Source organism: Ochlerotatus camptorhynchus, unplaced genomic scaffold (assembly GCF_037179485.1).
Source record: "Ochlerotatus camptorhynchus isolate MF236.1 unplaced genomic scaffold, CSIRO-AGI_Acam_v1.1 ptg000433l, whole genome shotgun sequence".
Classification (NCBI taxonomy): domain Eukaryota; kingdom Metazoa; phylum Arthropoda; class Insecta; order Diptera; family Culicidae; genus Ochlerotatus; species Ochlerotatus camptorhynchus.
Genome location: NW_027040919.1, coordinates 2,862,791 through 2,889,029, shown reverse-complemented (window position 1 = coordinate 2,889,029; position 26,239 = coordinate 2,862,791). Strand labels below are relative to the sequence as shown.

General features: G+C 40.5%; 1 protein-coding gene across 3 annotated transcripts in view; it reads left to right on the top strand.

Moving 5' to 3' along the window:
• Positions 1–6,569: 6,569 nt before the first annotated feature.
• Positions 6,570–26,239, top strand: part of Ask1 (apoptotic signal-regulating kinase 1) — a 64,002-nt gene continuing 44,332 nt past the window's right edge. The window contains exons 1-2 of one of the 3 annotated variants that reach the window (XM_065234360.1): positions 6,570–6,702; positions 19,785–20,562. In XM_065234360.1, coding sequence (XP_065090432.1) covers positions 20,550–20,562 — 13 coding nt within the window. In that variant the 5' untranslated portion in view covers positions 6,570–6,702; positions 19,785–20,549. Of the gene's footprint in view, positions 6,703–6,829; positions 6,847–19,526; positions 19,690–19,784; positions 20,563–26,239 lie in introns of those variants that run through there. The other 2 variants (XM_065234362.1, XM_065234361.1) reach the window with 2 other exon arrangements.

The window sequence follows — 26,239 nt, the reverse complement described above, 5'->3', positions numbered from 1 at the left end:
ACGACAAGGAAGACAACAAGGAGGAAGGCTGGCGTACCGTCGAGAAGCCAAAGGAGAAGTGGAAAAAACGGAAGGAAAAAGACATGAAGAAGAAAGCTGAACAGAAGAAGGTGATACCAAAGATGAATACTAAGATGAAACTGTCGGAAGAAAAACTTTCTATTTTAGTGTCCTCTTTCACGGTCCCTTTCATCCAATGAATACCCCCCGTATTCAAGGTAATTTTGTGGTATTGCTGCCCCCTCGACAGAGATGAAATTTTGCGCTCATTTTGATCAAAACAAACACACCAAAATCAGAGGTGTCCCATTTTTTAATTACTCGATTAACAACTAATCGATTTTTTTTTTCGTTCGTTGTGCTGCCATTTTTCCACCAATGAGAGTGCAGCACATGTTTGAAACGATCGGTGATGATCCTTTAGAGAAGTTAATACTTATATCGGCATGATCTAACCGATTACAAATATTTTACTTTTCGGTTCGTTAATCGATTAATCGATAATTCGAATGAAAATCGGCCATCACTAGATGAATGTGAAACGTCATTTCAAATATATGGATCGTACATAAATAATGATACAATTTGAAAGGGACCGGGGCTCATCACAAATTACGTCCACACGGTAACTGAAATAAACCCGAGTGTTCACCGGTTGGTGATACCCAGGACTCGTCGGGAGCGAAGTAAGGGCGATGCTCTGATCGTCGAAGCTAAGGACAAAACGTCGTATGCAGCACTCCTCCGGAAGGTACGAGAGGATCCGGAGTTGAAGCAACTAGGAGAGAACGTGGTGAAAACCAGGCGAACCCAGAAAGGCGAGATCCTCTTTGAGCTGAAGAAGGATCCTGCTATCAAGAGCTCAGCCTTCAAGGAGCTCGTCGAAAAGTCTCTTGGCGAAGGAGCGAGCGTAAGAGCTCTATCCCAGGAGACAGTGGTCGAGTGCAGGGACCTGGACGAGATCACCACAAAAGAGGAGCTAAGAAGTGCGTTGAGAGTGAACTGCGATCTGGGAGATGTCCCGATGTCAATCCGCATGAGGAAGGCGTACGGCGGCATGCAAACGGCGGTTATACGGCTTTCGACAGCTGCAGCGAATAAGCTGTTGGAGACGGGCAAGGTCATTGTGCTCGCTGAAAGCCACTCCTCGGGTTACCAAGCAATTGGAGCGATGCTTCAAGTGCATGGGATTCGGTCACCAGGCGAGGAACTGCAATGGCCCTGACAGATCTGATCTGTGCAGGAAATGCGGAGAGAAAGGCCATATTGCAAGAGGCTGCACGAAGCATCCGAGGTGTATGCTCTGCAAAAAAGAGGACGGTAACGATCATACGACGGGAGGCTTCAAATGCCTAGCATACAAAAAGGCGATGGCAGGCCAACAGTAATGGAGGTAACCCAAATAAACCTCAATCATTGCGACATTGCTCAGCAACTGTTGTGGCAGTCGACAACAGAAACAAAGTGCGACGTTGCAATCATTGCGGAACCGTATCGAGTCCCTCCCGATAACGGTAACTGGGTTGCGGATAGAGCTGGGATGGCAGCTATACAAGTTATGGGCAGATACCCCATTCAAGAAGTGGTTGCGAGCTCATACGAAGGCTTCGTCATCGCCAAAATCAACGGAATCTTCATGTGTAGTTGTTACGCACCCCCCAGATGGACGATTGAGAAGTTCTACGAGATGCTTGATGGACTTACCGAAGAGCTGGTCGGACGACGACCGGTAGTCATCGGAGGAGACTTCAATGCTTGGGCAGTGGAGTGGGGAAGCAGGTGTTCCAATGCAAGAGGGCACAGTCTGCTGGAAGCTCTGGCAAAACTGGAAGTTATGCTGGCCAATAAAGGCACCAGCAGCACTTTTCGCAGAGATGGCCGAGAATCCATTATCGACGTTACTTTCTGCAGTCCGTCGCTGATTGCAAACATGGATTGGAGAGTGTGCGAAGGATATACCCATAGCGACCATCAGGCGATACGATATGGCATCGGTCAACGGAATACTGTGGCAGTACGGAGGACGAGAACTTGTGACCGAAAGTGGAAGACGAAAGCTTTCGACAAGGATTTGTTCGTTGAGGCACTTCGTGTGGACGGGAGTCCCGTAGATCTAAATGCGGACGAGCTGACAGAACCGTTAGTGAGAGCATGTGACACGACCATGCCGAGGAAACTGGAGCCAAATAACAGACGGCGTCCAGTCTACTGGTGGAACGAGGCACTTAGTACTCTTCGCGCTAGTTGTCTCAGAGCCAGAAGACGTGTTCAGAGATCAAGAACGGAAGCAGACAGAGAGGAACGAAGAGAAGTGTTTCGAGCGGCCAGGGCCGCTTTTAAACGAGTGATTAAGCAGAGCAAGTCGAACTGTTTTAAGGAGCTGTGTCAAGACGCTGATGCGAACCCCTGGGGCGACGCATACCGAGTCGTGATGGCGAAGATCAGAGGTCCAACGATGCCCGCTGAAATGTGCCCAGAGAAGCTGAAAGGCATCGTGGAAGGACTTTTCCCGAAGCACGACCCAACAACCTGGCCACCTACACCGTACGGAGAAAGAGAGGGAGATAACGTCGAAATCACCAACGAGGAGCTCGTAGTAGTGGCGAAAGGATTGAAGGTAAAGAAAGCTCCCGGTCCGGATGGAATCCCCAACGTAGCGTTGAAAGCGGCGATCCAGTCATCCCCGGACATGTTCAGGATGGTGCTGCAGAAATGCCTGAACGAGGGTCACTTCCCTGACAGGTGGAAGATACAGAAGCTAGTGTTGCTGCCGAAACCAGGAAAACCGCCGGGGGATCCAGCATCATACAGGCCTATATGCCTGCTGGATACACTCGGAAAACTCTTGGAGAGGATCATCCTAAACAGGCTGACGAAATACACGGAGAGTGAGCATGGATTGTCGGAGAGGCAGTTCGGATTCCGGAAAGGGAGATCAACGGTGGATGCAATTCGGACAGTGGTCGAGAGAGCTGAAAAGGCGTCCAAACAGAAGCGGAGAGGAGATCGATATTGCGCCGTCATAACGATCGACGTCAAGAATGCGTTCAACAGCGCCAGCTGGGAGGCCATCGCCGAAGCACTGCATAGAATGAGGGTCCCTGACTACCTGTGCAGGATCCTGAGGAGTTATTTCCAGAACCGGGTTCTGGTCTACGAGACAGACATAGGACAGAGATCGATTAGGATCACAGCGGGAGTTCCACAAGGCTCCATCCTTGGTCCAACGCTCTGGAACGGGATGTACAACGGCGTGCTAACGCTGAAACTGCCCAAAGGAGTTGAGATCGTTGGCTTTGCGGACGACGTCGTCTTGACGGTAACAGGCGAGACGCTGGAAGAGGTGGAAGTGTTGTCAACCGAGGCACTCGACATGATTGGTAACTGGATGAAAGGAGCGAAGCTGCAAATAGCCCACCACAAAACGGAAGTGTTATTGGTCAGTAACTGTAAAGCGGTACAGCGGGCGGAAATCACCGTCGGGGAGCACACCATAGCCTCGAAGCGTGTGTTAAAATACCTGGGAGTTATGATCGATGACCGGCTAAACTTCAACAGCCACGTCGAATATGCCTGTGAGAAGGCTTCGAAGGCCATCAACGCGATAGCTAGAATCATGCCGAACAACGCTGGTCCCAGCAGTAGCAAGAGGCGTCTTCTGGCCAGCGTGTCATCATCGATACTGAGATATGGAGGTCCAGCCTGGGTTCCAGCGCTGGAAACGAAGCAGAACCAAAGGAAACTGAGCAGTACGTTCCGGCTCATGGCCATGCGAGTCGTGAGTGCGTACAGAACCATCTCGTCGGAAGCAGTATGCGTTATCGCCGGTATGATCCCTATCGGCATCACCCTGGCGGAGGACAGTGAGTGCTACAGGCAGAGAGAAGCCGGAAGAGTACGGAAAGTTGTGAGAGTGGAGTCATTGGCTAAGTGGCAACAGGAGTGGAACACGACGGAGAACGGTAGATGGACACATAGACTAATACCGATTCTTTCGACCTGGGTGAACAGAAAACACGGAGAAGTCAATTTCCACCTAACGCAGTTCCTGTCTGGCCACAGCTGCTTCAGGAAATACCTGCATCGGTTCGGACACGCAGCGTCACCCCTCTGTCCGGAGTGTGGCAACGTCGATGAAACGCCGGAGCATGTGGTCTTTGACTGTCCAAGGTTCGAGGCAGTGCGAACGGAGATGCCCGTCCTTAACGTGGAGAATGTCGTTGATGAAATGTGTCGAGAGGAGGGCACTTGGAATGCCGTCAGCAGGGCAGTCACACAGATTATGTCAGAGCTGCAGCGTAAATGGAGAGAAGAGCAGCGATCTAGCAACGCCAGCTAGCGCTGAGAGTACGACAAGTGCATGAGCACAGCCACCCCCCGAAGTAGTCGCTTCACAGTGGTCCCGGGGGGATCCAGGCAGAGGAGAGAGTAAGGAATGGGTTTTAGTGGAGCTGCACTAGGTAACTAGTGGATACCACACCGTGCCACCTTCACTACAGGCCAGGCTTCTTGAAGCTTTCCTAAACCTTACTATAAAAAAAAAAAACACACACACACACACACACACACACACACACAAACACACATAAGGCTAATATGCGGCTAATATAAAGCCAAGCATGCCCTATTAGACTGACGCAAAATTTGACTTTTTCGCTCCACAGTGCTTAAATGGTTTCCAATCGGGTCCTGATTAGCCTCCCAAAGTTACAACTCATTTGGTTAGGAACAGACTTCGCACAAGCCATTTGAAGTTTACATGTAACTTACTATGGGAAATCTCAACTTTTTGTTCATTGCCTTCTAGTCTTTTTCCATATTGAGCTGCGAAACAGTTCGATAGCTATTCTTATGGAAATTTTTTTCAGCTACAACTTTGCTGAAGATTGTTTCTATGTAAAACGAGACAGGAAAAAGTTATTAATTATTTAAGAGATTGGTAAACTTATGACATGATCAAGCAGCTGCTCTGTAGGCAACACTGTATTTTGCAGTGTGACATAGTAGCAATGATTTTTGTGTCCTATTCAACGCCCCAGAAACACCAATGTTGCCTGCTGAGCAGTTGATTGAGCATGATCATAAGACATCAGTGCATTTAACCATTGATAACTTTCGATCCTTGCATTTAATCAAAAAGTGGTCTTGAGCAAAGTTGTAGCTGGGAAAATTCCCTACAAGTACAGTTGAAAGCTTTTGAAGCATACCGATATGGTGAATTATTAGATTGACATGAACAAAAATCTTGATTTTGCCATAGTAATTCCCATACAAACTTCAAATGGTTTGTGCCATCTCAGTTTCTCACGAAATGGGTTCAAATTTTGAGAGGTTAGTCAGGATCCGAATTGGAATCGTTTAAGTATTGTGGAGCGAAAATTTTAAATTTTGCATCACTCTAATGCCCTATGTTAGCCGTGTATCAGCCGAGTGTACAACTTGTGTATTTTCGATTCATCTACCCGACTTGAAAATGTGTATTTCGTATTTTTGTATTTTTTTGTTTTGTGTATGTTTGTATTAAGGTGTATTAAATTCATTAAGAAATGCATTTTTCGTGTACAAAGTATTTTCGAGGTATTTTTATTAGGGTATTTTAGTTACAGCGTGTACGCATTTACGTATTTTTTTTTGTGCATTTTCCGAAGTGTGTATTTACAATTCAGCTGATTTATGAAGTTGATTGCCCCTCGGTATCAGCCTTATTATTTATTATATATTATTATATTTGCAAAAAGGCGAATTAGCGTGCTTGTTGGTTACTTGGGTACACTGATAAAATTTCAAAGATTGTTTTATGTGTCTCACTCATGAATTTTTGCAATGTGATCAACAAATGATATGTGTCGGACACATACTTAACATGGGTGGATTTTGTTTATGTGTGGTCTCATGAAAATCATGTGGAATTTTACATGGAAATTCGTCAGTAAAAATGTGTGGAATTATATTTACCGTAGAACCCCGTGAGTTTGAACAGCTAAAATGGTAATTACACGACGCTCATTTAGACTTTGTTTAACTGGTACCGCTGCACAGGTACGTAACGCCTTTGGGCACCTGTGTAGGGGCACTAATTAAACAAATTCTAAATGAGCACCGTTTATTTTTTATTTTAGCTATTCAAACTAACGGGGTTCTAGAATGGGGACGTTAATCGATTTGCTTGGGACCAATAGGCAAATCAAGTAGTGAGCCAATTTAAAATACGGTATTAAAAGTTAATCCGAGTTGGAGCTTACCGCCATTAATCATTGAATAATTGAGTAAAAGTAATTCCTAACATTATTCAACCCCCAATTAGAAACCCCTCGGTAAAAATTTTTGTTTTTGAATTACGTAATATTTGAACGGACCCTTCTAAAAATTCTCTTTCTCTTTTCCTCCACCGTAGTATTTTCAATGCTGAAGCGAGAACACCACAGTGACATCTCATGAACAACGTGCTCATCTTCGCAGCCACCCACACCAGCATAAGCACCATGCTCGTGTTCGTGTCGCATCGCACCGCAGCATCGTTTCGTTGCTCGATCTCCGTGTCAAAAACGGATCTCTCTCGGTACGGTCGGAAGTTACGCGACGTGCGCGCTGCGGGAAAACCCAATTTTCCACCGAAAAATCATTCTAACCGGACCGAAAATAAGCGGAAAATGTTCAATAAGTGATTGCCCTTGATAATCTGGTGAAGAATAGTTGGATAAAGTGAGTTTCAACCGGAATAAATCAATTTTGTCCCGTGCATAATCGCAATCGGCCGAAGAAGTTAGAAATGTTGCATAGAAGAAGACTTGGTGCAAATAAGCAAGAAGAAACGGAGCAAAAATTGTGACATAACCTGACGATGGTGTGCGTGGTTTTTTGCAATTATTATTGGGTTCAATCATTTAAAATTTAAATGAATTAAATTTATTAGCTTTTGCTCGCTTATTGACTACAATGTACTCAGTTGCACTTCCTGTAAGTGATATATGAATAAAGAGATGATAAAAATGCATGAATTTTGCATTATAATACTCTGAGGCTGTGGACTTATTTTGGCATTGCATGGTAAATTATGACAGGCCAATTTTTTTTATGAATATTTAAAGGTTGTTAAGTGCGTGCAAAATTAAAGAAAATGGTAAATGCCTGAAAAAGTATCATTAAATCATTTTTTTAGTAAGGTAGTAGAAACTGAATAAGACATCTCCGAAGGAATGTCAATCATGGCTGTAGTACTTGCGTTTGTGTTGAAATATAGATTTTTTTTGGTGGTGGTATGTGCGACACTAAATGTAGCTGTACTCCCATCTCCAAAAACCGTATTGCAACTCTGCAACATAAACAAACAACTGTTGCTGAGCTTGGATACCGAATAGTTCATAAAATATTAGGTTTAGGCAACTGCTAAAGTGGCATGAAATAAGTTGCATTTCTTCCACAAATTTCTCTAGAATTTAAATTTAAATTGTAGAGAAATTTGTGAGAACACCACCAAGCTAATCTCAAAACATACAAAAAGCTTGATACATTATTTTACGGAATTCTGTTGAGGCAAATGAATGTACATCATTTACATTCCTAAAGATTTTCTATGCCTGTGCACCACAGCTTTGGTGCCCTAATAAGAAATACCATAAACGAACGATAGCCCAAGTGATCGAACTATTCCAAAAATGGTTTGGATGATTTCCTTAACACGTCGTTAATAAAAATAACCATAACAAATTTATTAGGGTGATTATTTGTAATTTGTAATATATTGTTACTATAGCGAAAACCAGTCAGTTACAGAACCATAGATCAGGTCAAGGAAATAACAATCAGTTTAAACTAAGGGGTCGTGAATGCATTCGAATGCAAGAAAGACAAGGTAATCTCTGGATTAGGAATCCCCAGGAATCATCGAACATATTATTATTATTATTATTTAACTTTATTTAGGAGGCTTTCAGCCTTAGGCTGGTTCGCCTCCAACCTCATCGAACATATTTTCCCGTGAAGAAATATTCAGATACTTCCGAGCAACCCGATTCTCAATTGGACTATTATGTTCTAAACTGAAATTATGGGCATTCTCAAACTGCCTAGCAAGTTTCTTAGCGTTTTGCGCATTTGAATATAAAATTTCACCACCTGGTTTTTAAGCGCTCGGATAGACTTTTGAGGGTTTTTTTTATTTGTGAGTTTCTATAAGGGTTTGGAACTCTAATCTAATTTCGACGAATTATTTTCAATTTTGTTTTTGTTTCTCAGGGCTGATTAACATTTTTAAATTGTTTATGTAAATCCCGCCCTCATATAGATGAACAAACTCCTTCGATATATGACCAATCCAGTTTCTAAGGGTCACTGGGTAGGAGACAAAGGTTGGAGCACCCTCTAAATTGAACATCGAGTGGACAATTAAAAGGAACTTCAGAGCTGGAGAAAACTCTATTCATCTTTACAAAGCATACCTACAATTCATTTCTGCTTCTTCTTCTTCGCATTTCAAGCTTATTGCATATCGCATATTAGCTTATTGCATGCTCTCAACTTAGTGTTCTAGATGCACTTCCACAGTTATTAATTGAGAGCTTTCGATGCTTGTACCATTTTTGCATTGGTATAATTGTGTGGCAAGTCTAATCATACTTCTATGCCCAGGGAAGTCGAGAAATTTTCTAATCCGAAACATTCCTAGACCGGACCGGGAATCAAACCCAGCCACCTCCAGCATGGTTTTGCTTTGTAGCTGCGCCTTTACCGGCTGAGCTAAGGGAGGCTCCCATTTCTACTAGGCTTCCCATTCACCGACGGTTCTAAAGCATTTGGAGTAACCGGTCCCCAATATAACCTACATTCATCGCCTACCTGATACCTGTTCCGTGTTCACAGTCGAAGCTGTCGCCATTATTTTAGCTGCCTCTGAAGCTTCATCGTGCCCTACGGCAATCCTCTCAGACTTAGTAAGTGGACTTTCAGCGCTAGAATCTTACAAGAATTGGCACCCGTGGATCCAAGCTATACACGATGCGGCTAATAACAACCTTCGATTTGCCTGGATACCCGGACACTGCGAAGTAGCTGGAAACGAAACTGGTGTCAGTCGGTCGGAAGTCAAGTTTGTATACCAATGAAACGCCGGCTGACGACATTAGAACATGGGTTTAAGCGATCATTCAAGATGCTTGGGCTCGAAGCTGGCAACAAGAAAGATGGCTATTTTTGCGAAAGGTGAAAGGTGACATCAAGAATTGAACCGATCAGCTCTGCTGGAAAGACCAAAGAATCGTATCGCGTCTAAAAACGGGTCACACTCGAGCCATCCATGACTATTCAATAATCCAGACAGGCACAAACGGTGCGATATATGCCAGATACAACAATCAGTAGAACACATACTTGTGAATTATCCCAAGTATAAGGACCATCATCGCCTATTTGGTATCTCCGCTGGAGTGCGAGACGTTCTCGCATTAGATAACTTTTATGGCAGGATCACCTTTGGTTTGTTTTTTCCGTCGATCTTGTTTTCCGTGCTGAGCACCAATGCTACCGACGAGCCAGGAAAGCAGCTCCCACACCTGGACCCTACCTATCGACCCATCAACTCATGAACCGGGGACCAACGGCTTTACTTCCCATCCGAAGGAAGGCGTGATCAGAGATGTTATGCCTCAGAACATCCCGGCGGCGCCGACTGGGATTGAACCCAGGCCTGCTGGGGTGAGAGGTAATCACGCTTACCACTACACCACCGGCGCCGTTAATGGCAGGATCACGTGCTCTTTGATATTGCCTCCTACGGACATTTTTCAGGCGGTTCAAGAGCTGAAGATCGTCGTCTATTATAATTGAACCGAATTTAACTTTACATTTTGCTGCTGAGGCAGCTCTTGCATCGACTATAGAGGTAGTCGGATTCAAGAGCATAATTAACATCATCTTTGGTTTGCAAAGTAATATTAGGATCGAAGTTTTTTTTTCATAGATGTTCGATATTAATCCACATCAACTCTATGGTATTGGAAAGTGGAGCTATGTGAACATTTAAATTTCTTAGGATCTTCTTTCACAGGACAGGCGTCCTTTGCGTGAGAGGAATCACCACAATTCATGCATTTAGCTGGTATTTAGCAATTTTTTGTTCCGTGACCCCATCCCTGGCACTTACGGCACTGCGTGAGGTTTTGGAAACTACCTCCAGTCTTTCCCATAGTGTTCCCACTTCACTCGGACATGAAGCATAAGGCTAGCTTTTTCTTAGACCTTAAGGTCATTTAGTTCACTTGACTTTAGAAATCCCGTTGCGCGAATCGCCAGGAAGGGATTTAATTTTCATTTTGATTATTTGGACTCGCTCAACTCCAAGTAAATTTGTCAATTCATATTTGATCTGATCCAGGGATTAACCACTGAACAGACCTTTCATGACAACCTTGAACAAATGATCAGTTTTGCTAGTTTAAATAAAAAATGTTGTCCATTCTAAGGAACATATTCCAACCCGAAAAAAAAATAACAACAAAAATACAATAAAAAACAATGTAACAATAAGACGAAAATTATTGTCTTAACAATGATTTACATTGTTACGTCTACAATAAATTTACCTTGATTTATGTTGTACAAAACAGTAAATTTCATGGTAAATGGAAAATTTACAATAAAAAAGGGGGGTTGTTAAGTATCTTAACAATGAAATTTTCGTGATTTACCCATATATATTTTTTTCAATAACATTATATATTATTGTTATTTTACTGTTGGTTGGCGAATTTATTGATTAAAAAAAATAACAGTGTACTTTAAAGTGTATGTGTTGGCTTGACAGATCTACTTTATCGACTTTAAAAATAAATCGAAAAAATAAAACATCGCCCCGGGAAGGGAGGGGGTGGGTGGTGGTATGTCTGTTACGGGTGAGTCCTTTTTTTACTGGTTATGGATTGAGATTCGATCCGGAACTTGTGAGAATTGGAGGCCAACATCCCTGCACTCGATCTCCCTAGGTCACGTCTCTTTGGTGGTTGAGCGTCGTTGATAAGCTAATGCATTCGACTGGAGAGAATCGCCCATGAAATATGCTTCCACCTGAGAGTTCCTTCCTGACATCTTAGCGGTGGAATTTTTTATTATTATTGTATGATTATTGACTGCACGGAAAAGGTCTGCATTAAGCGGGATTTAAATAAGGCAGGTGAGTTGAATTCAACTCAAACCGATCTGGTCGTAGGCGTTCAACTCTGGGGGGGGGGACGTGCTGTCAAATCAGCCTACTGATCATCTTGTATGAAACTGGTTCCAAACGTAAACAAACGCTGTAGGTTTCTTATGGCTTGTTTACGTTTGGAACCAGTTATGCGAGGTAGGCGACGATTGTTCGTATTTGACAGCCACCTCCCTCCCCCTTGGTTCAACTGACTTGGCAACGAATAGAGCCAAACGAACTGTCAAAGCAAGAGCCATACGAGCAGCGCCTATCTTGATTACATTGGCAGTGTTGCTGACCCTCTCATAGTCTGCATGCTTCAATCAGATTTATTTTTATTGTTCGTGAAGTAACCCACAATGAAAACACACCAATATTTAATGTAACAACAATTTTTATTGTAATAGAGTTGTTCATTATTGTTCGTGATCGAATCATGTTAACAATAAAATAAATGAAAAATACAATAAAAATCATTGTAACAACATTTTATTATGTACATTCATTGTACATCTAGGTGGCAGTTTTGCCGTTTTCGGAAGGGTACAACATTATAACAATCATTTTTATTGTCGACAATAAATATTAATGTTAGAGCATTGTTTCCACTGAAAATTTCACTGTAATTTTTTTTTCGGGAAGGCTTCAACCAAAATGCAGCATTCACTCCGACTGCCAATCTGAACTGAAAGCTTGAATTCATTAACGAAGCATGGAACAGCATAGAAATCTGAAGTGGTTACCACGATAGGGGTGACCTTTTTCCTTCATGGCATTAAGCCGGGAATGTTTATTGGAATTATGTCTGGATGATGGACCATAGAAATTTTATATTTTTTCTCCAAATCGACTTCCAAGCAGATTACTAAACTGCAGAGATCCGAAAAAACGAACAGGATTTTTCCACTCGATATGCAAGCCGGATACCCCGAAGGGTTCAAATCCAAATTTAGAATCGAACAAGATTGCAGGGCTGGTAGTCACTTTTTTCAGGCCAGTCACTAAAAAGTCTCTTTTTTTAAGGTCAAGTCACTAAAGCCACTTTTTCTTGTAATCAGTCACTATTTTTAACTTTTTTAGTGTGAATTTGTTTCAAGATTGATCATTCTGCAGGGTGTCTACTCATTTTTCTACATAAAATTTCCTGAGTTTTCCAGGTTTTTCCTGAACTTTAACGGATAAATTCCAGGCTTATAATAAGAAAGCTATTTTTAAAATGCGTTCAAAATATGCTTTTTCTGGAAGATCAAAAACAACAGTAATTCACCCAAACGTTTTTAAGACATGGCAATCAGTTTTAAAGAAACAACTTTATAATCAAATTCATTGAGTGTTGAAGTTTAGCACTTACTTAATTTCTCACTTTAATAAAGTTAAAAATCATGCTTAATTTGAGTAAGTCCAAGATCTAAAAATATTCAATGTCTTTTAGTTTCGTATTCCATGTACAAGTTCAAGATATTGAAAATTTTCAAAGTGCCTGAATTAAGGAAAACATTAAATGATTTATTTCAAGTTCGTTATTATCTTTATGAAAGATTAGAGATCTTCATTGCAGTTTTATAAACTTCCAAGTTAACTTCACAACAATTGTAGGAACTTTGAAGAAGTTCTGAGGAATGAAAGGAAATGCTGAGAATTTCTGTGAAGCTCCATAAACAAACTACGATAGCATAAGGGAAGTTAACACACTGAAATTATGGGGAACTTACTGGAAGCTTTAAGATCCTCAAATCGGTTCTTTTAACATCTGAAAATGTTCAGGAAATTTTATGAAGTTCCTAGAATATCAGAGCACATCACAGGTGTCAAGCGAACTTGAGAAATATAGAAATATAGAGGTGCTTAGAACTTTTTAAAAATTTGTAAAATATCCCTCAATATTGTACACATTTTTAAAAAAGTTCTAAGCACCTCAGAAAAGCTAGATCTAGTGATCTTTGGAGAATTTCAGATCTTAAGAGCAGTTCCCATGACTTTAGTTCAGACTTTTTGGAGCAGTTCAAATATCTATGATCGTAAATTTAGAAAAATTGAGGACCCTTAAGATGTTCCGCGAATTTCAAAGAAGTACAGAGACCGTCAAAGAATTTATGAACACTTCAGAAATATTTCAGGAACTAGTTCGGATCGTGGTTTTGCCGCGAGTGGAGGTGCATTAGTTTTCTCCCGGTATATCTGCATTTTTATATATGTGTCGGCGAGTTTATTAGTTCGGCTGCATGGAGGAGTGATTAAATTGTCATTCAGGACATTATTACAATAATGACTGATAATGACTCTATTCAGAGGATGTGCAGTGAACGGGAGTTAAAAGAAAAAAGTCCAATGCCATCATAGTGAAATGGGCTTGAAGAAATGGCGGATGCAAAATTTTTGTTTTGTATTAGTGAATGTGGAAAAGATGGAAAAAAAACGAAGTCATTTGTGAATTCCGAAAAGCTAAACACATTCGATTTTGGGCAAGCTTATGTGTGTGCAAAAAGGCTCGTGTTGTGTTTGTTGAAGATGCAGCAGAATCGGTGGAACCGGCGTACGATGATTGTAAAATGTGTTTGCTAAGCAAATACATACACAACTATGAGTACGAGCGTGCCCGTGCGGCTAATATGGAACACAGACGCATATCAATATTGGTGAGATCTCTCCATTCTACCATCTACCTATTTCTATCTTTCTCTTTCACTAAGGGGGCATCCATGAACTGTATCACGTAAAATTTTGGAAAGGATAGCTTCTCCTCCTGCCCTTAGTTATGTTTTTCGGATACCATTGCATTTTCACAGGCTTCCACTTTCCCTCCTTTGAGTGTGCTGAGTTGCAAGAGATGGTCCATCCACGAGTGTCACTTGTCTTGCTATGACTTAGAATCCATGACAGAAACAGGAGATCGAGTAATGTGAAACTGATCGTTTCTTTCGTTGGCTCGTTTTTGGATCTGACGAACTACTCGCTTGCAGGGGAACAGCGTTGAAATCGAATTCGATTCTCATCTGCATAGAGCTTTATAACGTTTTATCGTCTTTCTCTATCTAGCCCACGGAAATGGTGGGATTCATTGTTTTCCAATCAATGCGTTTCTCTCTGGCTCGCACTTCTTCGATGGATCTCGATTTAGTTGTATAGCATAAGCGTGTACGTGTGTATTAGAATATACTGACAACGGAGTTGCAGCGCATCGGAAATTGAAGCTTGCTACCAGTGCTACCAAAAATACGGATTTGTATTACTTATGTACAATAATTACTATTTAGCATTGCTAGCTTTTACGCTGGTAAAGCGTCAAGCGTGAAGTAAGGGGCACGTGACGCGACGCGACCCATTCAAGAGAATCTTATTATTTTTTATTAACATCGCGTATGAGTAGAATTTAATGAAGGCATAAGCGCTTTTTTCGTAGCTTTTTTGTCTCCAGGTTTAAAAGATTATCGGCAGTAGAGGCTTATTCTTGTGTAAAGGGCACCACCGTGGAGGTTGAGTTTTAATAAATCCCAGGTCCAATTATATTATTATTATATATTCAATGACCAATATTTAAAACAGGATCAAAACACAACTGGAAGAAGCAACGTAACATTGATTGATTTTCTCTAATGTATGTTCAACGTTTATATGACAGAGCAATTAAACATTTTATTTATCCATTCCCGGAGAGAAAATTCCATTACTTGTTGATATATTTAATTGTATACTTGTAAATACTCATTTAATAATCAGATTCGGAATATGAGTGATGGGGGAGCTTATTGTGTTCGTGAGTCCTCCGTTTAGCCTGGATTTATTGATTTAAATCTTTAAGTAGATTCTCAGCTCTTCGATGATGGAAATTTTTTAGAATAATACCATTACACTTTTTCAGCCTTCGTTCACATCATTGTAATGCATGATAACAAGTGCATGAAAACTGTTAACTGTCCAAATAACCTGGATTTTTCTGACTATTGATTCATTATTAAAGTTTACCAATATTTATAAAAGCATTCCATATTGCGTTTAAAGATTCCATGGTGCATAATAAAGATTTTGTTTCAATTCCAATAAAATATCTAATAAATCAGTTAAATGTACGGAGGTTAACTAAAATCGAGCTTATTTGTATTTTGTAGTACCGTAAAACGAGGTATCTTTGATAATGTGGTTAGCTTTGATAGTATAATATAAAGAATAAATTTACTCGCTGTGCGTTTTCCAAATAAGAAACATTGATTCCATATTGTAGCTTAGGGTATTTCCGTTGATATTGTATATAGTTTTATATAGTATGTGTTACATGTTTTACAAAAATATTAAAAAAACCATTTTCGTGTTTTTCGCGCTTTTGAAAAAGCACGCAAACCATCACTTATGAAATGTTTTTTCCGATGCAGCCATCACAAATTCAATGTTGAATTATTATTGCTTTTAAAGTTTTCTGATTATATACTCATTCAAAGTTTCATATTTAAAGAACTAAATTGTTTGAGTTTCACTCATTTTTTTTCTACATTCATCGAGCATTATCAAAGTAACCCCAAATCAAAATGCAGAAGTTAGGTCACAAAACTAAAAAAATAGTGCAAATGCTTTAATATTCGTTCAACATATTACTAACGAATTAACTCTTGGATCCTCAGTACTTGTTTTAAAAATATAAAATTTGAAAAACATTCTTTGTTTTACGGTACTTGTTTATTTTACATTCATTATATTTTATATATTGCATGACTAGTAAATTATTTTTATTTCACATATTTAAAATCTCATTATATCAACTATAATTTTCATTAACAGAAGGTGTATCAAATATCAAATCATTGTTATTTACATTTATTTTATAATAATATAATATGATATCTATGGTTTTCAGAATTTGGATTACCCAGAGAATAAATTGAATATCACCATATGTTATTAAATTGTTTTACCTTTGCAGAGTTTTGCTATTTCCAGAATTAATCATTGATGCTTATTTTTATAACTCTTGTATTCTCAAACAACCTCGATTATTTAGCAAATTGATTCTTTACTTAAATTGTGGATTAATTAAATAGGCAAGGTTGAGTTCAATCATACCATGCAATTAAAATATTCATATATAGCTTGAGTGTAAAGAATTTGAGTGACTAAAATCGAGGTTTTCTGTATTTTCCAGTGGCGTTTCCTTAACCTCGATCTACCTGTGCACCAACTCTCAAAACAAAAAATAATAATCAATATATTGCTTGCAATAGATAGATATCGAGTAAACTAGAAGATTGAGTGTATTTTCAACCGATTCGAATATGAGTATGGCATTAAATCTGTGCACCAAAGGTAAATAGTGAGGTTACGGGACGCCACTGGTATTTTGTTATATTTTCTGTGTTTAAAGGAAATACCTGCATACATACATACATTTTGCATTTCACTACATATAGGATATAAATTATACATTGCGTGATATACTATTACCTTTAGCTTAATATTTCAGTTTACCCAAGCAAGTCATCGAAATTAATATGAAGCTGATGAAGCAGAAACATTAAATAATATTATATGTTTATGATTATTAAGCAGGTTATTTCTCGTCATGTTAGTTATTCATCACAATTTTTAGCATTATTGTTAGTATCATTCAAGCAAAATATATTTAATTGCTTAATATATCCTATACATTTCAGTGTTGCATCCACCTGTTGTGAGCTGAGGAGGTGTAGAGCTGCATCTTATTATATGTAAAATACTTCTTCATTGCAGTAGCAACTATATTATCCATATAAATGTATTTCATTATGTCATATTTTAATGTTCTGATATATTTCATTTCTCCATTGCATATATTTTCATTATATAAATAAATACTGGGTTGGGAGGGAGCATCAGGGTATCATTCAAACTGAAACTGGACGATGGTATGATTGACAGCCGGAGTCTAGGAGGGAATAAACACTATCATTTTCTTTATCCTACCGATTCGATTGTGGTGGTGTGAATTCTACTCCAACAGTTTCAGGGCGATTGACGCGCCCTTCTTAACAAACCATCCAGTAGGAAGCTTAATAAGTATTGCGAATTGTGTTATTCGATTTGTTGGAGCGTATCGTTGGAAGGAGATTCTTAAATTCCCGTGGATTTCGCGTAAGTGTCTCTACTTACGGGTCCACCCCTCCGTTTTTGGCCCTTCATACAGCGATATAGTGAATTCAGATCGGTAGCTCAAATTGATCTTGCTATTAAGTGGAGCTGCATACAAGACAAGTCTTGAAGGGATGGTGGCTACCTTACATACATACATACATACATACTTCAGAAATATTTCAGGAACTTCACAGAAGTCCAAAGAATTTCAGGGAAATTTATCCTCAATCGAATTGAGAGCTTTAGGGAAGCTTCGAGAACATCAAGACAGATCAGATAATCAAAGGGCAGTAAGGGCAGGGCAAGAAAATTGTAGAAACCTTAATAGAATTTCTGGAACGTGATAAAAATTATATGAACATCCGGAAAACGTGAGAGTATTTTAAGGGTGTTATATCATCATGATTTCAAGAACTTTAAAAAATGCTAAATTGATTAGATTCTATTAATTTAAAAAAATGCGAGAGCTTTTAGCAAGCAGCGATAAATATCTTCAAGAAATTCCAGAGAACTTAGAATTTAGATAGTTTCATGATATTCAGCGAAGTTCCGAGTAGCTTCAGAATAATCCCATTAACTTACGCACATTTGCAGACACTTACAAGGAATTCCGTGGAATTATGGGGTATTTGAAGTATTCTATGATTGATCCAAAAACGTTAGGGAATTTTGAACGTATATATCAGAAAATTTGCCGGATTATTAAACAAATTTAGAGAACTTTAGGTAAGCATAGTTCAGGGAAAATAAGTGAGCGTTTTTAATGGTTGGAATATTTAAGAAAAATTGTCGAAACTTCAAGGCAAATCAATTAATTTCAGTAAAGTTGCGGGTTCTTAAAATATATGGATCACATCAAAGCTGTCTAGAGCACTTTAAAGAAATTCAGTTATCGGTTAGGTAGGAAAGTCTAGACTATTGAAGAAGTTTTAAATTAGTGTCGATAATTTAATGGTAGTTTCATGAACTTCAGAAAAAAACATGAGAACTTCAGTGAAAATCATAAAACTATATTAATTATTTCGTTCCACTTCCATGGAAATTGCGGGAGCATAAAAGTTCCAGAAATTTAAAAAAACTAGAAATCTAAGGAGCTTAAGGGAAGATCCGCGAACTTCAGGAATTTTTATGAACATTAGCAAAATGCGGGAGCATTTGAAAAAAGTTTAGTAAGCACCGAAAATTGGAGGAATTTCAGGGAGAGGTCCATTAGTTTCAGAAAACTAGTGGTAAATTTAAAGCAGTTCCTAGATTTTCAGATAACTTCAGAGACGTTAAAAATTTAATTGAGGTCTTCGCATAAGTTCAAAAGTTCACTGAAGCTTAAACATTTTAAGGACGGTTCAATTAAATTCAGCGCAGTACAACAAGCTTCATGAGAACTGCAAAAACGTTAGAGCAGTTTTGAGAATTTCAGAAAAGAACAGGGAACTTGAGAGCAGCTTCGTTGACATTAGAGAGGTCACATAAAGTTTAAAGAAGTTTAGAGAACTTCAGCGAATTGTTAAACCTTTAGTTGAGATTCATGATCGTTAGAAAAATCGAGGAAACTATAGGAAGTCCTATACAGTTCAGGGAAGTTTAAGAATTTGATGTAGTATTGTGAGCATCAGGCTAGTTACTCAAACTAAAAAAGAACTTCAAGGCACATTCATTAACTTCAGGAAAAATTTGGGAAGTTCTCAGAATAGTCCATTCCATATTCAATGGTTATTTCGATGAAACTATCCTCCGAACTCAATTTTGTTTAGTTTTCCTCGTAATTACCTTGAAATTCTCCACAATAAGACACCCTTTTGAATTCATCTCAGATTTCCTTTTGAATCTCACTCCTTCCCTTGACATTCTACTCACATTGAAAGTCTCCTAACAAATCATTGGCATTTCTACTCACAAATTCCTTAGATTTCTTCTCATAACTTGTTTGGATAACTCTCCTGAATTTATTTTCCGAATTCCTTTGAACATGTCCTGGAGTTATTCTCAGATTTAATTGTAATCCGTCTTTTAGTATTAAAAAAAATATCCAAGGAAGTAACTTTTTTTTTCGGGTGTCTTTTGCCGTTCCGAAAATCGAACTTTTCAAAATATATGATGCTTGCACGATAGAACCCTTCACATTTCATCCTCTTTGGCTCTAGTGTCGATGTATCCTCTGCTTCACTTCCCTCTCTTCTCTATACAACTAAAGTGTTGTGTTTGTTTTATATATTTCTACAATCGCTGACTGCCGTACGTTTGTAGTGTAGTTGTAGTTCAAAAGCACCAGCCAGACCAGAGCAATAATAAATAAAAATACCTTCCCCCTCAAACGGTATAGAAAGGAACACGGAGACCAGTCGCGCCACTTCGTCGCTGTTTTTGCTCCTGAAAGGCCACATTATTAGAAGTCGGGAATACTTACTAGGAACCAGAAGGTGCGGACAAAGTGCAGTGCAAAATCAAGTGTTGTTCAACTCGCTTTAATCAACGAGATAGACATAATAATATCATAATCTTGTTACTATTCTAGATGATTGGATGATTTGCGATGGAGAAGATGAAATTTGGTGTCTTTAAAAGGCCTTAGAGAAGAGAACAAGTGGAGGAGGCGAAGAATCTCAAGTGGTTCTCGTTTTTTTTTGTGTGTGCAGCGTACATATTGGTGTTTAGTTTGGTATTATGATAAAGTAGAAGAATATTGTACCACGTAAGTTGAAAGTGCTCTTGAAGGCGTTGTTTTTAGTCGAAGGAATCTAATCCGTGAAAAAGTGCCAGTCAGTCAGCAAAGCAATATTATTGTTACACCTTCCGAATCCGAGAAGAATCGACGTTGGAGGCAAGCACAAGAGGCGGCGCCATATAGGCGAACGTGCGTGTGGGTGTCACTCTGCGATCGCGTTTGTGTTTCTCGCATTTGCTTAAGATTGTAGTGGGTGGAAATCCCTCAGTTCGCAGAACCACCGGAGAACCAGATACATAAATTTAGAGAGAATCTCAGTGTGTACAGTTTTATTTTTCTACGAAACACAAAAAAAAAAAGTTGAGCCGGATGCTAGTATCGTAAAAGGACCCTGATCAGAAGAAAATGCGTGTGGTGGTATCGATCGAGTTTTGCCAGTAACTACCTTACATAGTATAGCTTGAAACTTATCGCCGAGCAGACGCCGGAGTGCGGAATAGTGCAAAGCTGGCGGTCGAACCGGAAATAGCGACGGCGTCGCCGGAGGAGGCGACGGGGGTCGTTGCGGAGGAGTCGGTGGCGTTGCAGGCCAACGCAACAGCAACAGCGGCGACGATGGATGAAACAGGTAGGTTTTACTTGTAGGGAGAGTTATTAGATACATGTATATGGCACTGAGTCGAAGTCACATTGGTATTGAATGTTATTGACCAGCGGCAGCAGCACTAAATGGGATTCGGAATATGTCTGCGCTGGTGTGACGGTTTTCCGCGTTCGCTTCGGGCTGATATTTATAGAATGTGTAAAGTTTTGTGTTTTAAAATAAACTGCTCTCGGTTTTCGTGGGTTCAAGCCACGTGCACTTGACCGCAGCTAAAACATAAAATGTGTAAAGGTACACAAACGCAGTTTGGCGACGTGTCAGGGTGGTTCTTTGTTTTGAATAGATTTACTGGTTCTTCATTGATCCTCTACCGTCATGAACCCCTCGGTTTGCCTTTGTTGTGATGTTTTGTGGGATTCCACTGAAGTTCTTTTTTTTTTAATATCGACTGCTGATGACATCCAGTACTCAGTATTCCAGATGCAGTTTTGGTGGCTTCACAATTAAGTACCGTGCCGATTCAAATTTCGGACACTTAAACTCGAATTTCGGACACTTTTAAAAGTTGATTATCTCGGTCGAATATGATCCACATGTCTTGTAAATTTTAAATTTTTTTGACTAGTGCCCTCCACGATCATCTAACATTATTACTTTGTTTCTAACTGTATGTAATATTTAATTAAAAATGAAAGTGTCCGAAATTTGAATCGTCCGAAATTTGAATCGGAACGGTACGCTCAACTCAACTGTTTTGACGAGGTTTTTATTTGTTCGGTCTTGTTCTGTTTTTGTTAAAAATACGAACTTTTTTTTAAGGCTTTATTAAAAAGATTTTTAGCCTTAGGCTAGTTCATCTCTATAAAAATACGGACGTGTAGATATAGAATTGAGTGTACTGCTGCAGGCATCGTCGGTAGTGTTGTTAAATTTTCGTGGAATACGGTTCATAGATAGCTAAATTTATTTCCATTGCGTTAATTATTGCTATATTTAATGACCATTTTCCAAAACCAGTAATTCCATTTTTTTAAACTGATGAGCGGGGGCTGAGTTAAAATTTTTAGAACCCGTAGAATTTCATCGGCATTAAAAGAAGTCCCTAAAAATCTAGAAAATCTGTAGAATTTTATGGTCGGTCCGTAGATCCGTAGTAAATCTAAAAATCCGTAGATCTACCGATAAACCTGTAGAACTAACCACACTGATCGTCGGATGAAGAGTGGAGAAAGCGGCAACTCCGCTGATTCGTATCTTGTTTCTCTGACGTATAACCAGTGTTGGAAATATCGCCAAAAGTTTATTATCGTAAGCGAGCTGTTTTCGCTTAGCAATGCGAATTTCGCAAAGCGTTATTCCCCGCTTTGACTCACCAGCGAGAGAGGGAGAGAGCATATGTTAAAAGTTATTTTTGTTCTAAGTTCCTTAAACAACTTTTCGATCCCGATATGTAACAGAACGGGAAACAGAACAGCTACCGGAGGAGTGGAAGGAGGGGGTGATCTGCCCAATTCACAAGAAAGACGACCACTTAGAATGTGAGAACTTCAGAGCGATCACCATTTTGAATGCCGCCTACAAAGTGCTATCCCAGATCATCTTCCGTCGTCTATCACCTAAAATGACCGAGTTCGTGGGAAGTTATCAAGCCGGCTTCATTGACGGCCGATCGACTTTAAGGCGGCATACGACAGTATCGACCGCACAGAGCTATGGAATATCATGGACGAGAACGGCTTTCCTGGGAAGCTGATCAGACTGATCAAAGCAACGATGGACGGTGTGCAAAACTGCGTAAGGGTTTCGAGTGAACTATCCAGTTCATTCGAATCTCGCCGGGGACTGCGACAAGGTGACGGACTCTCATGCCTACTCTTCAACATTGCTCTAGAAGGTGTAATGCGACGAGCCGGGCTCAACAGCCGGGGTACGATTTTCACGAAATCCGGTCAATTTGTGTGCTTTGCGGACGACATGGACATTATCGCAAGAACATTTGGAACGGTGGCAGAACTATACACCCGCCTGAAACACGAAGCAGCAAAGGTCGGACTGGTGGTGAGTGCGTCAAAAACAAAGTACATGCTAGTAGGCGGAACCGAACATGACAGGATTCGTCTAAGAAGTAATGTCACGATAGACGGGGATACTTTCGAGGTAGTGGAGGAATTCGTTTACCTTGGATCCTTAATGACGGCTGACAACAATGTGAGTCGTGAAATACGAAGGCGCATCATCAGTGGAAGTCGTGCCTACTACGGGCTCCAGAAGAAACTACGGTCAAAAAAGATTCACCCCCGCACGAAATGTACCATGTACAGAACGCTAATAAGACCGGTGGTCCTCTATGGACACGAGACATGGACTATGCTCGAGGAGGACCGGCAAGCACTCGGAGTTTTCGAGCGACGTGTGCTAAGGACGATCTTCGGCGGTGTGCAGGAAAACGGTGAGTGGCGGCGAAGAATGAACCACGAGCTCGCTGCACTCTACGGCGAACCCAGCATCCAGAAGGTGGCCAAAGCCGGAAGGATGCGGTGGACAGGGCATGTTGCAAGAATGCCGGACAACAACCCTGCAAAGTTGGTGTTCGCTACTGATCCGGTTGGCACAAGAAGGCGTGGAGCGCAGAGAGCACGATGGGCGGACCAGGTAGAGCGTGATCTAGCGAGCATTGGGCATGACCGAGGATGGAGAGCGGCAGCCGGAAACCGAGTATTGTGACGTACTATTGTTGATTATGGTTTATCTTAAATTTGATGTTGTACAAATAAATGTATGTATTTAATGAAATTTATCGCGATTTTTTTTTTATGGTAACTCGTATGCAGGTTTGCGGTTTGCGCTGCAGCCTCAACGTCATCTGGATCAAGTATGTTCTCCCATACCATGCTAGACAATACATCTATGATGCTACAGTGGTCAGCTTCACGGAAGTCATAAGAAACCGTAGCAGGATAATCGTCGAAATCAAGCACGAGTTTGTCCTCAACAGTGACAATTAGAGGAGGGTGATGTGGCACTAGCTTAGTTAGTGCCCAATGAGCCGAGGAAATTAATGGAGCCCTGTCCTGTGTGCTTACGAAGCAGAGGTCCAAACTTCGTTAACTACATAGTTAATTTGAGAAAGCGTCGCTGCGCTGTAGTTGTCGAGAAGGTTAATAGCTCCTGCGTGAAATGTAGAGCTATCAGGATCTGGATAAAGGAATCCGCTATGAGATTGACTCCACAAAACGTCTGACAGATTGAAGTCACCAAAAATTAATATCTCATCGACTGGAGTGGCACTTTCGATAACTGTGAAAACTGACCGACAGTGAGTATCGATGAGTTCATTGTCCCGAACTCGATCAGGTAGAATGTACAGAGCGCATAGAAATAGTGTGCGATCACCCAGATTGATGGCTGTCCAAACCTGCTCCACATAGTTCCATTAATCGTTCTCGATGACCTTTGCCTCCAACCCGCCACGGACAGCTTCACCAAGAGATTTACGGTTGTTGTTAGGATTCCGAAGACTTGACTGGATAGCGTTCGATTATCGAGCCACGTTTCGCACAGGACAATTGCATCGTAGTAAAAATCCGATACAGCTAGGCGGTACTCTTCAACATCAGAATTCATTCCACCGGCGTTTTTATAGAATATCACGACGTCCTGCTTGCGGCAAGTAATAGAACGACTGCTCTCCCTGGAAATCACAGATACATCAGGCAATAACTGACCATCTTCAAGTCTGATTGGATACTCACCATAGTGAGTGGGTTGAAAGACCCCCTCTCCACATCCGACAGCAGGTCCGGAACGACTATGATGAACGAAGGCTGCTGATGGCAGGAGAGATTGAGGGCTTCCATGGGGCTTTCTACGGCGCGTTCCGGGTTCCCAGGATTGGGAGTTACAGAGGTATCATCACAATGACTAACATTGTCCGAATTGCTGAAAATTTGATCGGCATCAAGCAGTGAATACCCTAATAAACAAATACCATAAACGAACTGTATCCCGGATGGGTAAACTATCCCACAAATGGTTTGGATAATACCCCGAACACGTCGTTAAGCTCTCTTTTATGGTTATTTTTGATTAGGATAGTCAATATATTGACTGTAACTTGCCTGCAGAGGCAAGGTGGAAGACGCCTGATTCATATCCAGCCACAGGGCCAGGACGACTATGCTGAACGCTGGCAGGAATCGGCACGACTGGGATGGAGGAACCAGGAGCTTCCAGAGAGCGGTCTATTGTGCGTCCCTGAGATGAATTAGGATTGTTCGAACAGTAAAGCGGATGTTGTGAATGAGCAGTATCAGGGCGACAAAAATAATTTTCTTTAAACCAACCACATCACCAAATCGGTCCTTTTGTGAGCCATAAAACATCAAAACGGCTCTTTTCAGAGCCACAAACCATCGAAACGGCCCTTCAGGGCCACCACAATTTTTTAAAGAAAGAGTTAGGAATATTTTTCAACACAAGAATAATTACACATGAACTGAAAAAGAATCTTATTAGTAATATACGGAAAATGGACACTGATCTATTCAAGATAGAGCTGGAATTAGGGCGTAACCGCTTTTGTAAAGAATTACTTCTTTCGATTATGTCTTGAAAGTCAAGGCTCGCCCACGCAAATCAACATCCCTATCTGGTAGGGTAAGACTTCCCCTACCCGACGGTAATGTTGGTTTGCGTGGGCGTGCCTTGAATTCCTAGAAATCATCGAGAGAAGTCATTGTTTACAAAAGCTGTTACGCCCTTATTTCAGCTCTATCTAGAAACTCTTCGGAAGAAATCAACGGATGTCATAATAATAGGGTAGAGCGCTACTTCGTCGTAATCGTCCATTTCCGTTCTATCGAGCAGAAAACATCAGTACAATCAATGATTTCCCGTGTACATATCAGTAATACGTTTTTACCCTTGCCTTAGTTCGCAAGCTACAACACAAAGCCTATTAGAGCCTATAGTGTGAATATTTACACTCATTGTTCTCAAAACAAAAGAAGCGCTCCTAGAGATCTCGCTTTTTCTATCTTCATCCGTAGGACGAAGAAAATCCAATGGCGTTTCAATGCGTTTGGACGGAATTGAAACTCGTAGGACGAATTTGGAATCAAGAAGCAGTATTAGATTTTTAACAATTGATGTGTGGTTCTTTATAAAATTCAACGGTAATTATCGAAAGGGGAATAAATTTAGAAGTCATGTTTGATAGAAACATTTCATTTATTGTTAAAACCCGTTCAAGAAAGAGAGGTAAAACGTGGGTTGTGCTTAGTAGGACGGAAATTAGATCAAAAACCCTATCGGGAATTTTAAATAACGTTCGATCAAAATAGTTAACATATGTGAGCGTAGTCCAACGTCAACTATTCGTACAACCCCATTGGGCTGTTCCTTGTAGTTTTTTTTTTAAATGAACTTTCCAACACTACGTTTAACATGTCTATAGGATAACATATAACTTACATAGCTTGTCACATGATATGTGACCTGTTTATGAAATCTACCCTACACCATATCGCCATCGGTCAGGCGAATAGCCCACGAGTCCTTGAGCACAACCCCTATCACGCCATTTCACATACTACTAATTACGTTGTAATAATTGGCATTAAGCTGCACCTCCTGGGCATGCAATTAACATTGAGTCTAAAATCGCACTTTTCTGTTTACAGGAGCGAACATGAGAACCAGT